This window comes from Asparagus officinalis, chromosome 6 (assembly GCF_001876935.1).
Source record: "Asparagus officinalis chromosome 6, Aspof.V1, whole genome shotgun sequence".
NCBI lineage: Eukaryota > Viridiplantae > Streptophyta > Magnoliopsida > Asparagales > Asparagaceae > Asparagus > Asparagus officinalis.
The window spans coordinates 59,147,534-59,165,702 of NC_033799.1; the positions used below are offsets into that span (position 1 = coordinate 59,147,534).

General features: G+C 34.0%; 1 protein-coding gene across 2 annotated transcripts in view; it reads left to right on the plus strand.

Moving 5' to 3' along the window:
• Window positions 1-18,169, plus strand: part of LOC109844456 (probable RNA-dependent RNA polymerase 1) — a 58,660-nt gene that overhangs the window by 35,473 nt on the left and 5,018 nt on the right. For both annotated transcript variants that reach the window (XM_020413509.1, XM_020413508.1), the window contains exon 5: window positions 3,135-3,285. In XM_020413509.1, the coding sequence (XP_020269098.1) occupies window positions 3,135-3,285 (151 nt within the window). The remainder of the gene's footprint in view (window positions 1-3,134; window positions 3,286-18,169) is intronic.

Genomic DNA, 18,169 nt, shown 5'->3' on the forward strand with positions numbered 1-18,169 from the left:
TTGAAATATAATTTGTAAACTGTTCTCGAATTATCATAACTAAGCATGAAATTACACAAATTGCAGTTAGAGTAAGCAAACAGCCGTCTTCTTTACGACTACTGTGTACGAATGAAGAAAATTAGACCTAGACAGAATACAGAGTTGTTTGTTCTACTATTCATTTTCTCTAACTATTATTATTTTTCCTAGGTAACTCACTTTTTATTTGTTGATCCATTTTGGTGTTTCTGGCTATCCATAGCATATTTGAAACTAGGCTGGTAAATAAGCCAGTATTGTATCTGAATTTTGGTCATTGAATGGGCGTATACTTGGTATATACAGTACTTCAACCATGTGATAAAAACAAGATGATATCAAAATTAATTAGATAACCTCTTGAAGCATGGATGTTTTTATCTCTGATAACAAGGTCCAAACCGAAGTCACCACTGTTGATTTCCATGACAAACACTTATGTTTATGTCTAACCATGTCACATAAAAAGTGATTTACTATTTAAAATCTCGGTTATCATGCTGGTTGTGAGATAGAGCAGGTTGCTGTCCATAGAACTAAAATGGCATGTCAGCAAGTGCTTATGATGTGTTCTTATTATACCCATCAAATTGAGAGCATGTTCAGATGGGTCAATTGATTTTAGCTGAAGTGGGAAAAGTTCAGACGGATTAATGTGCTAGCAAAAGGAAATGGAACATATAAAATTCTTAAGAACATGGGAGGCAAACTTCATTTGACAAATAGTAAAGAAGAATTGGTGAAGACAGTGAGGATAAAGTGAGCTAGCTACGGGATAGTAGGACCATTTTTATAGAGAAGGAAGTTGATAGGAGAAGGCCTCAACAAATATGGATTGAAGTGGACATGCTTGTAGTTTAACAGAGGAGATGTCCTATAAGAAATTTGAATAAAGTAAAAAAGATTCATATTGCTCGACCAAAACATCAGAGTGTTGGTTTTGTTCTTGTTGTAAACATTTTATTTGTAGATTGAAACATTGTGAGTGCATCATAGACACATTTTGAGTGCAGCAGACTCCCTCTTGGAGTGCACCTAGTCCCTCCATCTTAGGATTCTCATTGTCATTGGACTATCTTAGACTTGATCATGGGATGTATAGTCTCTCCTTCCTTTCATCCTTCAGAGGTAAAGCATGCCTCTTTTTGTGATATCTTGCATCTTTTATGTATATTGAAGATAAACCTTTTGATGTTTGAAGATCAGGAAACCAATCATGTTTTTGAATTACCATATGGGGATCTGAATATTTGCTTGAAGTAAAGTCAATTACAAAATAGGATGGCTGAACTAGTTTCCTAGATGAGTTGGTGACTGGAGCAAAACTGGAGGACATAGGCCCATTGACAGTCCAATGTGGTCTATTTGGTCGCGGGTTCATTTTTCAGGAGACTGTTGGCTGGTCGACAATCAAGTACTCAAGTTCCTCTCACAATTAAGCTGGTAGCATATTATGATAGACCACCGTTTCTGAGTTGTGGGGGTCAATCTTCAGAAACTTAGATGAATCAGTTTGATGCTTTGGAGGCTATATGTGATACATTTAGACTTGTGCGAATGTGGAATGCAACACAAACTCAGTTAGAATTACCGTATGGGGATCTGCTTTTTCAAAATTCAAGGTCATCCTCACTACTACTGTGAGGTTCTCCCCTCTTATAGAGAGATACACAGATAGAATCCAGAACCAGAGGGTTCCTTGTTGGTTAGAGTTCCTCTATTCGTTAACAATGACGTGTTGTCTTTTTCGTATTTACTATAGGCTTTCTTATTTACTAATGGTCTACAATGAAATTTCTTTTATCTGGTGAGAGTTTTATTGTTGATGCTTTGATTGTTGATCATCTTTGTAAAAACTTTTGTTTTTTCTATTATTGAAATCTGGTAAGGACGCCTTTACTATTTGTTACATTCTCAATTGTTTTTGCACATGAACATAGGCTGATTTTAACCGAATCATGTATATCATGGTTCCTTCACTTTGTTATTTCTTTCCTCATTGCTATGCTCAGGACCTCTCTCATATGCATAATGGTATTTTATTAAGATTGGCCTTTTTGCTGCACTGATCCTCAAAAAATTTAATGGTGATGATGGCTTTTTAAACTTGTTTTTGTCTATGTAGGGTTATACTCGTCTCACTATCATGATATTCTCTCATCTTGAAAGCCTTTGTTGCTTTCAGACAATCATCTGGTGTATCCTGTTCTTCTAATCTGGTCTCTTTCATTGAATCTGCTTTGTAGACGGAGTAGAAGTCCGTCAATTTTTAGGGTAGGTACAGGTTGTACATGTGCATATGCACTCTATGCGCTAACAAACATTTCACTACCACCACAATAGCACAAAATTAATTGGCCTTGAGTTAGGTTTGAATGGAAGTCTCTTGTAATAGGGTACAAGTGGAAGTACTTCCTTTGTAATCAACAATTGTGAGTATGAAATATTCTACCTGCATAATTACAAGATCAACTTGATTATTGGATTCATATATCTGTAGATTAAGTAGTAGTGCATATGGTTCCAAAACTGTCTATATCCTGTGGTCTACCCTACTATTCTCATCCAAACTATACTCGGTTTCTAGATATTAAAGAAGTTTGTTTGAACATATATTTAAAATTGTAACTATGTCATGTTTACTTTCCTATAAATAAAAGTTGAATATCCCTCCTTGAGATTTTGCCTAACCTAACATGACATCAGAGAATAATGTAAAATCCATCTTGCTTAGTCTTGCATGGTTACTTGGCTGTTCCGGAAAACCTTATTGATATATAAGTGCAAAAATTTAGAAAGAGAAAAAAAAATTCACATTGTTTTTGCATTTTGAATACAATATACAAAAAGGTGTGTATACTCTAAATACACGCAGTCTTTTTCTTTGGTTTTTCTTAAAACATATGTAGTAGAACATGCTTCCTCAAAGGCTAAGATTATATATGTTATCTTTTGTTGTTGCATGGTATATGAAATTCCCAGCTGCTAATTTTATAGCACGTACAGCTATTTCAGTTTCACGGATGTCTTGTTTAAGGTATATTAATGTCTTTCTCTGTTTGACATCAGTGCAATGGTATTTGTTTACAATGTTGGTCGTTGCTTTCTTACAGGCCCCACCCAAACGAGTGCTCTGGGAGTGATTTAGATGGGGATATATATTTCGTAACCTGGGACCTTGCACTTATTCCACCTCGTGAAGTCTCACCTATGGAATACACACCAGCACCGGCTGAAACCCTAGATCATGATGTTACAATTGAGGTAGTACTCTAACATTCTAGTTGTGCCTTTCATGAGTTGTCTCCTATTTCCTTCTGCTTCTTTACATATTGGACTTCATTATACCTGTTAAGAGAGAGGCGTTCTCTTTTTTTTTTTGTTAGGGATTGAAAATGAATTTTTTGTATAATTTCAACAAATTAAAATAATACACTACAGTACTTCCATTCTCAATTCTTAGAATATTAGGGAGGCAGTTTGAGCAGATAACCAATATAGCTTACATTAAAACAATTCTAGGGTTATCGATTGAAAGAGACCGGGATCCAAAATTTTCTAATCACAGGTGATTATGTGAAGGAATCATATAGGAATTCAAATGAGGAGAAAAAGGTCTGGAAGATTCATTGTAATGAAAAGGAATAAGAAATATAAAGAAGTATCTGAAAAGTTAATCACTTTATATTTAGTAATTATCCAATTAATCATCATAATCTAAACCTATCCAATGTGGTACTTTACTCACATATGAATTTCCAAAAATTTTCCCCTTTTGTGGAGTATAGCTCAGCGGTTTAGGCAAACCGAGGGCCCTCCATCTCCATGGAATTCATATTGCACAATCATCACGCCACTAGTCACTGGCAAACATTAACTATGAAGTTGGTAATTCATTTAGGGAGCGTTTGGCAACTGGGGCGTTTTTGTTGTTTCTGTTAAAAAAAACAATAAAACGCGTTTAGTAAACGTTGTTTTTTTACCTGACCCTTTACAAAACCAAAAAATAGACGCTTTTCTTAAAATACCAAAAATGTGTTTTGAGATCCCATTTTTTTTCACCTAAGCTGGCCTACCACCGTTGCTATATAAATGGTCAAACTAGTTTGACTAATAACTTTTAAAATATTGTTTTCAAAACACTTCTGAAAAAAAATACCATGGCATGATGTTTTTCTACAAAAACACAACATAAAAATCACCTTGATTACCAAACACACCCCAAGCTATACCAAACACCATTTACTTAGTAAAATTTGACTAGAATTAGATCATAACTGAAACTATACTTGTTAACTTATAAATGTTGATTTTTTCCATACTTCTAATTAGTCAACTCTTCTTATTGTTTGTATGAGAAATCACACTTAGAATAAGATTTATATTTCTGAAATAACTGATATTTGATTTACTTTGTTGTTCATTTAGGTACGTTCTTACACGCAAGATGATTTTATCATTATTTTTGAAAAATTCAAGTTAAAACTTAATAAATGTAATTCCTAATATAGATTAATTTTGTATTCTCAAAAACTGTGTAAATGGCGAAAAATTATTTATTTAATTATTCTTTTTTGGGAAAATTGTGTCAAGATCCTAATTTTTAGAACCTCATGTGACCAACCCCTTCAATCTTTTTCCCATGTGATTCAGCCCTCAAAATCCAAATCTATATGATTCAGCCCTTAGTCATTATTCTCTGCCAACTAAGCACAGAGAGATAAAGAAAAACAAAAAATCCCAAAATACCCTTATCTTCTTTATTCTTTTCTCTCTAGATCTAATGGTCATGGCTCATCTCCTCCCCTCTCCTAACCTATCTTCTTCCTCCTCTCTCCCTCTTCCTCCTTTTTCTCTCAGACACCGATGTCACCCTCCGTCACCACTGAACTTAAGTGCACGCTCCAGCCATATTGTTAATCTGGGGGTAATATTACTTAGAAGAACTCAATATTATTCACTATTTCTCCCGCAAAATTTCCTCGCTCTCTTTCTTCTTCTCCCCCCACCCAAAACCAAAAAGCCCAAGTTTATCCAGCAATGACAATGGCGAAACGCTCGAATTCGTTAGAGTTCTCATCGGAGGATCGGTCAAACAACAGATCGGTCTCCGACACTGAAGGCGAAATGGTGGTGAAGAACGAGGCGGAGGAGGCTGTGCTGAAGGAGGATGAGGAGGAGCTCCAAGTCGTCACAAGTTCCACAAGACCTCTATTGATTTTTTTTAAAAAATTGTAATTTCTGTTTGAACATTGTGGAAAGATAAAAATTTAAAGAAATACCGGCTAATTCTGATTTCTTAATAGATTTTAATGTTATGTTCAAGTCCAAATAAGTTATCGAATTTTTTGATGTGAACTTTAATATTTATGATAAGCCTAATGAGTTATAACTTAAGTCTAAGGGCTTTTATGTTAAGTCATTGGGGTTGAATAATAAGCCTAAATGTTGGATGTTAAGTGTAATTGATTATATGTTATGTCTAATTTCTGGTAATGTTAACTGCAAGTGAGAACATGCTTAGTCCAAAGTGATCTATGTTAAGTCCAATCTATAGTATATTACTTGCAAGTCGTTATATGTTAAATCCAAAGCGTTATATGTTAATTAATTTGTAATATGTTAACTGTAAGTCGTTACGTGTTAAGTCTAAAGCATTGTATGTTAACTCTAATTTGTAATATGTTAAATGCAAGTCATTAGATGTTTAGTCCAAAGCATTCTACGTTAAGTCCAAATTTTAGTATGTTAACTTCAAGTTGTTACATGTTAAGTCTAAAGCGTGGTATGTTAATTCTAATTTGTGTTTTGTCAAGTCTAACTCTATTCAATGTTAACTCAAATTAGATTTAACATGTAACAAATTACGCATAATATTAAATAAATTAGACTTATTATTCAGCCAAATAGACTTAACATATAATTTTTGATGTTAAGTTCAAGTCCAAGGTGGAATATTAAGTCTAATAAGTTGAAAGTGAAGTCCAAGGCTTGTATATTAAGTCTATTATTCAGCCCAATAGACTTAACATATTTTTGATGTTAAGTTCAAGTCCAAGGTGGAATATTAAGTCTAATAAGTTGAAAGTAAAGTCCAAGGGCTTGTATATTAAGTCTATTAGGTTGAATAATAAGTCCAATGTCTAATTTGTTTAATATTATATATATTTTGTTACATGTTATGTCTAATTTGAGTTAACATTGAACATATTTAGACTTGACAACACACAAATTAGAATTAACATACCACGTTTTATACTTACCATGTAAGGACTTGAAGTTAACATACTACAAATTAGAGTTAACGTAGAACGCTTTGGACTTAACATGTAACAATTTGTAGTTAATATATTACAAATTAGAGTTAACAGACAACGCTTTGGACCTAACATGTAATGACTTGCAGTTAACATATTACAAATTAGCGTTAACATACAATGCTTTGGATTTAACATGCAACGACTTGCAGTTAACATACTAGAAATTGGACTTAACATAGAACGCTTTGGACTTAACATGTTCTCACTTGCAGTTAACTAACTAGAAATTAGACGTAACATATAATTAATTACACTTAACATACTACCTTTAAGCTTATTATTCAACCTAAATCACCTAACATGAAAGCCTTTAGACTTAAGTTGCAACTTATTAGACTTAACGCCATAAATATTGAACTTCACATCAGAAAATCTGATAACTTACTTGGACTTTAACTTAACATAAAAAATTATAAAAAAAATCACATTTAGTCGGTAGTTTTTTAAAATTTTATCTTTCTGTGTTGTTCAAATAGAAATTACAAATTTCTTTAAAAAACCAATAGCTTAGAGATCTTGTAGTGCGACAACCTCGAGCTCCTCCTCATCCTTGTCCAGAATTGCCTCCTTCGCCACCTCTTCACCTTCAGTGTCGGAGACTGATCTGTTGTTTGATGGATCCTTCGATAAGAACTTTGACAAATTCGTGGGTTTCGCCATTGACATTGCCAGCCAAATTTGAATTTTTTTTTGGTTTTGAGGGGAAAAGAAAGAGAGAACGGGGAAAATAGGTAGGAGTAAAAAAGAGCAAATAATATTGAGTTTTTCTAAGTAATATTATCCCCAAATCAACAATATGACCGGAGCATGAACCTAAGTTCGGTGGTGACGAAGGGGATGTCAGTGTTTGAAAGAAAAAAGAGGAGAGGGAGAGGAGGAAGAAGATGGGTTAGGAGAGAGGAGGAGCCATGACCATTAGTGTAACGCCCCGCCCCGGAATCCCGGAGCCGGTACGCTATTAGATCTGATGGACTAGCCTCACAAACCACCACATGTCTTTTCAGCACGTTTTGTCCTGTCCTCACTCACGCGCTCCCTGAAAAACTTTCCAGGGGGTTACCCATCCTAGAATTTCTCCAGGCCAAGCACGCTTAACTTTGGAGTTTCTAAGAGTTGGGTTCCCGAAAAAAAGATGCATCTTGGTGGTATGAGTATTCCAATCAAATCTATTAATACTAATCACATCACCCTCTCAAGGGTTGGGGTATTACAATTAGATCTGGAGAGAGAAGAATGGAAGAGATAATGGCATTTTAGATTTTTTTTGTTTTCTCTCTCTCGCTGGTTAGTTGGCAGGGAATGATGACTAACTAAGGGCTCAATCATATAGATTTGGATTTAGAGGGTTGAATCACGTGGGAAAAAGGTTAGAGGGGTTGGTCACATGAAGTTTTAAAAATTGGGATATTGACACAATTTTCCCTTCTTTTTTCCTATTATTAACTCCAATCACTTTTTAAGATTAAAATCCACTTGCTCTGACTAAAAATATAATAGCTCTTAATTAACCTAGTGACTAACATTTATTATGTTTTTAAATTTAAAGAAATTTAATCTAAGAAAAGTATATAGGTACCTAGTTAATAGGTAGTTAGCAAGGCCTTTATTATTTTTTGATTTTTTTACTGCTCTTAGTGAAAATATCTTCTACCACTTTTGGTGGATGTAGGACATTGTGCCAAACAATGTAAATTGGTTTATCTGTTACTATGATGTGATTCTTGTCATCTATTTATCTTTGTTTTTTAAGATCTATGTTTATTGCTCTATCCATAACAGTATTGGCCTCTAAAGAAGATGAAATTATCTGTGATGGGATAATTTATCTGATATTTGAAGGCAAGCTTTTGGAACCGACGACTGATGTTACCTAAAACTTGTTGTGCAAGTTAAACCAAAAATAACTAAGTCAAATGATAACTGAGCAATCTCTCCATTCTCCGTCATCCTTCATAATTACTTACTAGTTCGTCTGCATTTGTGCTCTATCATAAAGCATTGAGGCCCATGCTTCTTTAATATATTTACCCAAATAGCTAAATTTATCTTCTAGCTTGTATTAAAAAAATCCTCTGATATCAAGAGTAGGGATTCTCTCCCTAAATTTGACCTATTGTCTTTATAATTTTGGATTATCTTGGGATACTTGAGGGACTCTGTTGTGTTAAACTATTCTCTTTACTAATGAGAACTACAAAACAACAAGCACATCAAAGGCAGGAAATACAAAAATGTATTCTCTTTCATTTTTGGAAATTCTTGCCAATTTTCTCTTCACTTTTGTTATGATACACCAGAAAGAGTATTCTCTAATGAATCATCCACTTATCTTTTGGGACTTGCAATTTTGTATTCAGAACTTCTAATTTTTTATGCCAATTTAAACCTCTCAGGCAATAATCCATATTTTCTCGGTTTGTCCATCCTTTGTCTATCATCTCCTATTTATCAGAAAATTTTGATCCAATAGTTATAATATGGAACCACTTACACCCACCCGAAACACCAACACAAGCAATCACATTCTCACCTCCCTTCTCCCACCAGTGTTTTACAAATTGATTGATTTTATCGATATATCGCTGATATATATGGTTTTAAGGACTTTCGATTCGATTTATAGAAAATTAAATAGGTTATCGTGTTTCACCAATTTCCTCCAATTATAGGTGAAAATCTGATTAATTGGCTACTTTTTATTGGCTGGTTTTGTTAAAGGAAAATCCTAACTATTGGTGGGTTTTGGATTTCAAAACCTTTATTTTCCAGATCAAGAACTCAATATCTGCTAAATAAAATCAAAACCACTGCTTATTGTTTCCCATCGCGTTTAGAGCAGCTAGCCCTAATTTCTCTCCACCTCGTTTGCTTTCTTCCCAAATTTAGTCGATCGATAACACTGAGTCCTCTCTCAAAGGCATTTCGGCATGTTTACATTTCATTAAGTGTGCTTAAATTATATTTTAGAACATTATACTATATATGCTTACCATCTGATCAATGTTATCGATAGCGGATAGCGTCGCATAATGATGAGGCATCGCTACGGCTATTTGGGACTATTATGACAAAATAGCGGTAAAAAACGCAAAGTCAATAGCTATCTAATTTACATATGTATAAATATTCAAAAAAATAATAAAAATTAAAAAAATCTATAAAATCTAAAAGTGCACATTTGATGATTTAAAGAAATCCTAAATATAAAACAGACATGTAACCGTCACTAAACATAAAATAGACATGTAACCATCACGTAATATCGAAGACAACTAGAGGAGTCAAAGAGTTGTCGTCTTTGAGAAGAGAAGCTGAGCGATGAGAGAACTGTAGTAGGAGGAGCTCACGATGAGAGGAGGTGAGAGGAAGTGTTGAGGGAGGTGTTGGATGCTGTGGGAGACGGCGGTAATACGTTATAAATCGCGGGAGGGGGTGGGATGCAATGGTTGCAGGTTGAGTTTAATTTTAAGAAAATAAACCTCAAACCGTTTTTAAATAGCGGTCAAAAAGCAAATTTTGCCTGCAATCGCCTGCTATTCATCATTATGGCACGCTATTTGTCACTTTTGCGAACGAAAAACGCATATTCCGCAATATGCCACTGCTATTGGGCAATAGCATAGTGGGAAGGGTCCGCTAACGCTATTAGCGTCGCTATTTATCACTATTTATGATTGCATCTGATATGATGAGTTTTACTACATATCCCTGATAACTGCAATCTGATATGAATTTTGACTATCCGGTATATTTTTAATAACTGATATTTAAAACCTTGTCGCCCACCCCGACACTTTGCAGGTGGGCAACTAGGAATTCATGCTTGTGCATGCATGACCATGTGCATGCACCCACAACCTAACGCACAACTAGGAATTCATGCTTATGCATGCATTACCATGTGCATGCACCCATGCCACAACTCCCTTGCCTCCATAGACAAACCCATTGATGTGGAAGCCAATAAATTACATATCACACATACATGCATCCCATACATGCAAACTTAGTAATGCAAGCATGCTAAACACACTATAACCTGCCCCAGCCTAGCCAGACACCCACATGGTAATGACCCACAAACAAAGCACACATACACAATAACACACGTGTCCAAGCCACAAAAACATACAAATATAACCTACATATCCACCCGTGCATGACATATTGTAATAACCCTAAACAAATTAATAGATCTAAGATACTCTTTAAAATAAAATAAACAAGAAGAAGAAAGGTGTGCAAATAAAATATAGATAAAGGGTCATGTGCAAAAATTCACATTCCTTTAGCTTGTTTTTAGCCACCTAATGGGTTTAATGGCCTTGGGCTATTAGAGAACAGAGTCGGTATCTCTTCAGGATGATGATAAAGAGAGAAAGGGAAAAATTCATAAAACCTGAGAAAATTAAAGGAAATGTAGCAAAACCCATCCTCCACATTAAGAGTTCTTGCTGGAGAAGAGAGAAAGAATGAAAGAAAGAGGGGAAGGAACATCACATTGAAAGCCAACTCAAACTGAGGTACGACTCATTTTCATCGTTGAAGCAATTTTTTTTTATTGAATCAAAATAGATGATGACTACTTTTAAATTAAGAATTGAGCTTCAGATCTTAGGTTTTAATTTTTTAAGGAAAAAAAAATCTAGCGAGGGCCTCGTCGTCGGCGACCTTTGGCTGTTGGCTTCTCCCCATAGCCATCCCTACTACTTGCGAGCAAGGAAGAGGTCAAATATGCGAGATTTGAAACATTAAAAAAGGGGGAAAAGGGGAAAAAACGAGAGAAGGAAAAGGGAACGAAGAAATCTTTTTCTAGACCCTTGGCTCACAAAAACTTTTCAAACGATTATAAACTGAGTTTAAAAAGAAATGAAAAAGAAGAACTTAACTTAGCCCTCTATCCTCACAAGACCCAAACTATGCGAAAACAATTGAAGGAAAAAAAATTATCTTTGCAAAAAGGTCCAAACAGAGTAAATCGAGATTATAAATAGCTATCGAGAAACATCTATAGACCATTGTAGTTGTCATAGACTTTTAATAGACCTGAAACTGTAGAAAATGTGTTATGAAATTTGAAATAGAAGTGTGTGAGATTTTATAACTCATGATTAGCATTTGCTATTATGGATTACTACTTATGAAATTAATTAATCTGTAATTGACATTATTATTGCACTACTTTATTATGGGTGTACATTGATATTAAAAAGAGGAGTTGGAGTGAAGAAGTCAGTCGGTTAAGAGGTGAGTGTATTTCTCACTAGTATTTTGTAATATGAAATTGCATGAGTACTACATTTGATTGATCTTGTGCTTGAAAAATAAATATTCTATTGTTTTTAGGTATATAAAGTGAAATGTGATTTGATCTATTTTTGTTGTGGCCTAATACATAATACAATTTTGATTTCATACAAGAGATTAAAAGTAAATTATTCATATAAAATTAATGTGATAAGTGAATTTGGTTCTCATGCGATCTCAAATAATGTGAACATTGCTTTATTTGAGAGCTTTTGAAGAAAAGGAAGTATTTTGAATGTGTTTCAATAGCTTAATGGATTTAGGGATTTTTTTGTAGCTTGGTATCTTGTACGAATAGATAAAAGTGAATTATGTGAACTGTTTTAGCTGACATGGTGAGTTTTACACTTGTCCACTTGATTTGAAATTGTTAACAATACTGATAAGTGGTTTATTTCTGATTTGACAAGTCCTTCTGTATTTAGCCCTTTTGAAATCTATTCTGGCTATTGTGTGTTTGGCTAGTAACCTATGGCAGTATTAGGTGCATTCGATTTATGTGAATTATCTGTTCTATGATGCGTTTTATGCATTCCCATGTTACCGGCTATAATATTTGTAGTCTTAGTGTGACCTATGAGGTGATTCTTGCATTACATTAACGACTCGAGATTTGAGATTTTAACATTTGATTGTGAATTTGAAAAAATAGCAATCTTTTGGTTTTGCACAAATTTAATAGTCCATTTTCTTTCTTAGTATTTACCTTGATTTCAAAAGAGTCTAATTCTGGAATAAAGTATAGTATATTTAGCTTGCACATAAGAAAGAAATCTAAAATGTTATATTCTTTCTTGAAGATAACAATAGTAGGTTGTTCTTGGACTATATGTTGCTACTTTTGGAATTTTCGGTGCAAAATTTATAAGTCATTATTTCTTAAAATTATTATTATTTTGTTAGATATCTAAGAACCTTAGTGGGAAATGTTTTCACTGAGCTTTAGCTCACCCCGTCATTTTCAAAAATTTCCAGATGCTTCAATGTTTTGAGCAAAGGCTGACTTTTGAGTTGAGAATTTTTCTTGGAGGAGTTGCAGGGAAAGCCTCTCTTTGACCTTGTGTATAACCAAACGTCATGTATTGGATTTTGTAAAATATTTATGACAATGAACTTTTTAATTGTGAATGCTAGTTTTGTATATAGTTGCTCTGAAGTACTATCAACATCAGACTTTATATTTCTATGACAAGCTATGTAGTATGTAGTGCTAGGCTTGACACATGCATTAGACTTGTCTTGAGCACGTGTCATTGCTGTCGCTTGCCCCGTAGCTATTTTTGGCTGTTATTTTGGGGGTGTGATAGTAAGATGATATTGGAGCGTTGTGATATAGATCTACGTTGAGGATGATTTGGTTGTAGATACAGAACAAATATATCAAAATTTTGATCTATAGAATGAAATAATTAGTGTGGCTGTAAGTTATGATATGAGAGCTTGGATTGTAGAATGTTGGTCTTCATGAATATCTTTTAGATTGGACTTTGCCTTGAGTTAGTAGTCTATCATCAGTCGATATTAGTAGGATATGCTAGAGCTATTTTATTTAAGTGATGATATAAGATGAAAAAGTAGAAGATGTCAGAATTGGTAAATTGGACATATAAAGATTTTACTGGATCGATTTGTGATAGTTGTTATCGATGATATATGTTAACGGATGTGTTTATATGAAAAAAAAAGAGAAGAAGATGACAAGGTAGCATTGGCCTTATGATTAGGGTTATCTGCATGATTTTGAGTTTTCCTTCTTGATTATTTATTAATATTTTAGAAATGTTATTAATACAAGGAAATATGTGAAATATGAAATGTACATGACTTTGAGATATAGGGAAGAAATGAATGTTTTGAGTATTATAGTTCAAGGAATTCAGAAGTAATGCCTTATAAATTATTTGGAGAAGATAACCCTAAAGGATCATTGATAAGGCATTACTCTAAACACCAAATAATTTATAAGGCATTACTTGTAAGATTAAACTTTAAAGGATCATTGATCCACTCATGTACATGACTTTGAGATATAGGGAAGAAATGCTTTTAAATGAATGTACATGCTTTTTAAAACAGTGCTAATAACACATTGGAGATGTATTTAAATCAAGGTTTTAGATGTAGATATTCAAGTTAAGTTGATGATATTACAAATACATGACTTTGTTGTTATACGGGGTAGACATTAATTAACCTTGAAGCATGCTTCTCGTCGGTGTCATGAGAAGATGTTTAAAATTCAAATGTATCTCGAAGTTTCTACTGGAGTCATGAATCTCGAGATTTCCTGCTAGTTAGATTAGCCTTTATATCATATTGATTATGAAAAAATAAGAATGCTTATGTTACCTAGCTTCTATGGATGAAGATTACAATTGTTTAGGGTTCCTAGAAAGTGTCTTTAGATCAGTATACCTTCATTTGGGAGATTGAATTTCAATTGGTTTGGTACTTGACACAAGTCTAATGTCTAGATTCTGAAACACTTAGCACCAAATTGAAGGGACTCAAGGTGCAATAGTCAAAATTTTTGAATGAATTTTCAACAATACTAATGTGTTACTAACAGATGAGAGTTATATGAGCAGAATCAACATTTTTGCATGGAACTTCCACTTAAATTGGTAATATTAGATGCATGATTTTGGGATCATATAGAGAATAAATTAGTTGATTGTTAGTTGAGCTTGTAAAAGTAGAGTTTGGATTTGCTGGACAAACTAAATTTTGTTTTAAGGATCGTAAGGCATGAGAGCCTTGCAAACTATCTTGACCTTTAAACCATAGGATTTGATAAGAAATAAATGTTTAAATTAACCACCTCCCACAGAAATTGCAGATGAAGAGGAAGTAACTTTGGAGAATATTCTAGTACTTGTGGAATTTTCAAAGGTGTCTTTACGTGAAAACATTTGGAGTGTCTTTAGATAAAGAGACTAAGTGTTTTCATTAACTTGGAGAAGGACACAACCCTAAGTTCTAAGGCTCTTGGTTGTATGACATCACCGGAGTGAAGAAAAAAAATCTCAAGGTGCAATTATAAGGATTTGTGGACAATGTTTCATCAGACTTAATGTGCATATGGAGTGCCTATTCCTGTTAAAAAAAAGATGGTGGCACACAACTTTGTAGTTATTTCTATGATTATAATCTAGTTGAAATTTTTGAACGAACATTTTGATCAAGGATCGACGACACATTTGATAGACTACAAAGTGATCAAGTTTTCAAGAGTTATCTTTGTTCTAATTATTATCAGTTGAGATCAAATTTGAGGATATTTCTTAGGTTTTATTTCATTCTGAATTGCTGTTAGTACTATTGGGCTCTCGAATATACTTGTTGGTTTTAGGGATCCTGTGAATATGATATTAATGATTATGCAGTTGTAGTATTTATTTGATGGCATCTTAGTATGCTTGAAAGAGTAAGGAGAAAAAAAAAATTTAACGTGTACGATACAGTCAGACAAATTTTTTTTGTGTGGAATCAAGTTATGTTTTATTTGAGAAATGTCTTGAAAGGTGGAGATACTATGGACTATAAAAAAAGTGAACGTTGTAGACAAATAAATGTGTCTATAATCCATTATTTTCTTGGCATGACAGGCTATTATAGAAAAATGTAATTGGATGCACAAATCACCTCACCTTTGACATGCCTTATATAGAATGAAGTTTATGATATAGAATATTGTTCAAGGAAGCATTGAATAGTTTATCTGTCAATTGATGACTACCACTAATGCTTGCTTAAACAGTTGGAGATACATGGTTTGTCTCCATTGTGATGGCTTTAGTAAGGAGCTAGGATGTATGTTCTTCTAGAAGGAAACTTTGACTTATGCTTTGAAATAATTGAAATTTTATGAATAATTTTGGCCACTGTTATAAATAGCGATAAATAGCCCTGCAATAGCGACGCTAATAGTGTTAGTGGTCCCTTCTCGCTATGCTATCGCCCAATAGCAGTGACATATTGCGAAGTATGCGCTTTCCGTTCGTAAAAGCAGCCAATAACGTGCCCTAACGGTAAATAGCGGACGATTATGTGCAAAATCCACCTTTTGACTGCATTTAAAAGCGATTGGGGGTTTATTTTTTTAAAATAAACCCGACCTTTAACCACTGTATTCCATCGCCTCCCGCGTTTTTCAGCGTGCTCTTGCCACCTCTCATAGCCTTTGGAACCTAACTTAGCACTTCCTCTCACTCCTTCACCGTGAGCTCCTCCTAGGGTAGTCCTCTCAGCGTTCAGCTCATCTTCTCGAAGACGACGACTCTTTAACTTCTCTTTCAGTCGTCTTAGGTATTATGTGACGATTACCTATCTATTCATGTTTAGGATCTCTTTAAATCATCAAATATGTATTTTTAAATTTTCTAGATTTTTCTTTAATTTTTTTAGTATTTACACATCTAAACTAGACCGCTATTTGATTTTGCGTTTTTTACTGCTATTTTACTGCAATAGTCCCAAAAAACCTTAGCAATGCCTCACCGTTATGCGACGCTATCCGCTATCAATAACCTTGATTTTGGCATTCATGGTTTGGAGCTGTGACTGTAATCATTGCTCCTAAGATTTGAGACATTAACTTGATGGAGCATAAAGCAAGATTTACACTAAGCATAGAAGTGTGAAGTATATGTTCACCCAGAAGTAGTTAATTGAGGCACACAATTATGATTAGAATTTTGAAGAGTTATAATATGACCATGTAGTGTTTACTTGTAAGACAAATGTCATTATTGATATTTTCGGCCTTAAAGACTCATGTATTTAGGCATGTCATTTTAATCTTAGAAAAGGGTACCTGAGAACTTAGGTCGCATGAGAAGTGAAATTAATTACCAACTCAAGATTAAATTGGCAAATGCTATGATAATTTTTTTTAAAAAAAATGGACAAGATCAAAGCAAACAAGGAAAATTTCCCTTGATTGATAGCTTTCCAAAAAGGCGTAGGAGATGGCTTTCACTCAAGATTTAAGTTGCACCAAGATGGACTCTTGAGATTGGGATCTAGACTATGTATTTGATATATATTTATAGAGGACACAACATCTGTATTGCGCTCTGGAGAAATAAAGGTAAATAAGAACTTGAATGAAATAGGTTGAGGAGAATAATATAAAGAGATAAAAGTGTTTACATGCTAAGAGTTTAACACTTGAAATGAAAGAGCCATGAAATAATTATCTACATTTAGATGAAGTTACATACAACAATAACAACCTAGCTATAGCGCCTTATAAGCTCCTAGATAAAATGAAGTGCAAATGCCTTACTTCGAGATGATGTTGATGATGAAAAACTTTTGGCAACAGAATAGAATAATACATTGCTGATAAGATTAAGTTAGGCGGAGAAAGTCCTTATACTGTACGAATCAGTAGAAGACTTGTGCTGACTATGAAAGAAAGAATTAGTGTTTTGGGAAGGTGATCATAGGAGCTTAAAATTTCTTTTACCTAACGAAAAACATATTTTAGGATTCAAATAGAGTTAAAGCCATGATTCATTTGTCTGTTTGAACCCATTATTTTTATTTATTTCGTACTGAATTTTACATAACAATGCTAAGAAATCCATTTGATGTTCTAATAAGGTTATTTAATTGAGTTCGGTAGAGCTCAAACCAGACCTATGAAGGGAGATTCGATTATATTGTGGATCACGAAGAGCAAGTGCTTAGGCGTAGCATAATCAAATATGTAAAAGAATATGGAAAGATCACTTAGAGAGAAGAAAGTATGAAAAATAAAAAATTCTACACAAGAAAAGTATCTAGTACTCTTTAAAAATTAAGATATGTTAAGTTTCGAGGACGAAACTTTTTAGTAGGAGGGAGGAGTGTAATAACCCTAAACAAATTTTTTATCTAAGATTCTCTTTAAAATAAAATAAAAAAGAAGAAGAAGAAGAGGAAGAAATGTGTGCAAATAAAATATTGATAAGGGATCATGTGCAAGGTCCCATTCCTTTAGCTAGTTTTTAGCCACCTGATGGGTTTAATGGCCTCAAGCCATTAGAGAACAAAGTCGGCACCTCCTTAGGATGATGATAAAGAGCAAAGGGGGAAATTTTCATAAAATTAGTGAAAATTAAAGGAAATGTACCAAAACCCATCCTCCACTATAAGAGTTCTTGCCGGAGAAGAATCCTCTACTGGAGAAGAGAAAGAAAGAAAGAAAGAAAGAAAGAGAGGAAGGGAAATCACATTGAAACCCAACTCAAATTGAGGTACAACTCATCTTCATCGTTGAGGCTATTTGTTTTATTGAATCAAAATAGATGATGACTACATTTGAATTAAGAATTGAGCTTCAAATATTAGGTTTTAATTTTGTGAGAAAAAAAGATCAGACGAGGGCCTCACTGCCGGCGACCTCTGGCCGTTGGCTTCTCCCCATAGCCATCTCAACCACTAGCGAGCAAGAGGTTAAATATGGCCTCTTGAGATTTGAAACATTAAAAAAATGAGAGAAGAAAAAAGGAGAAGAAGATGAGTTGGGTATC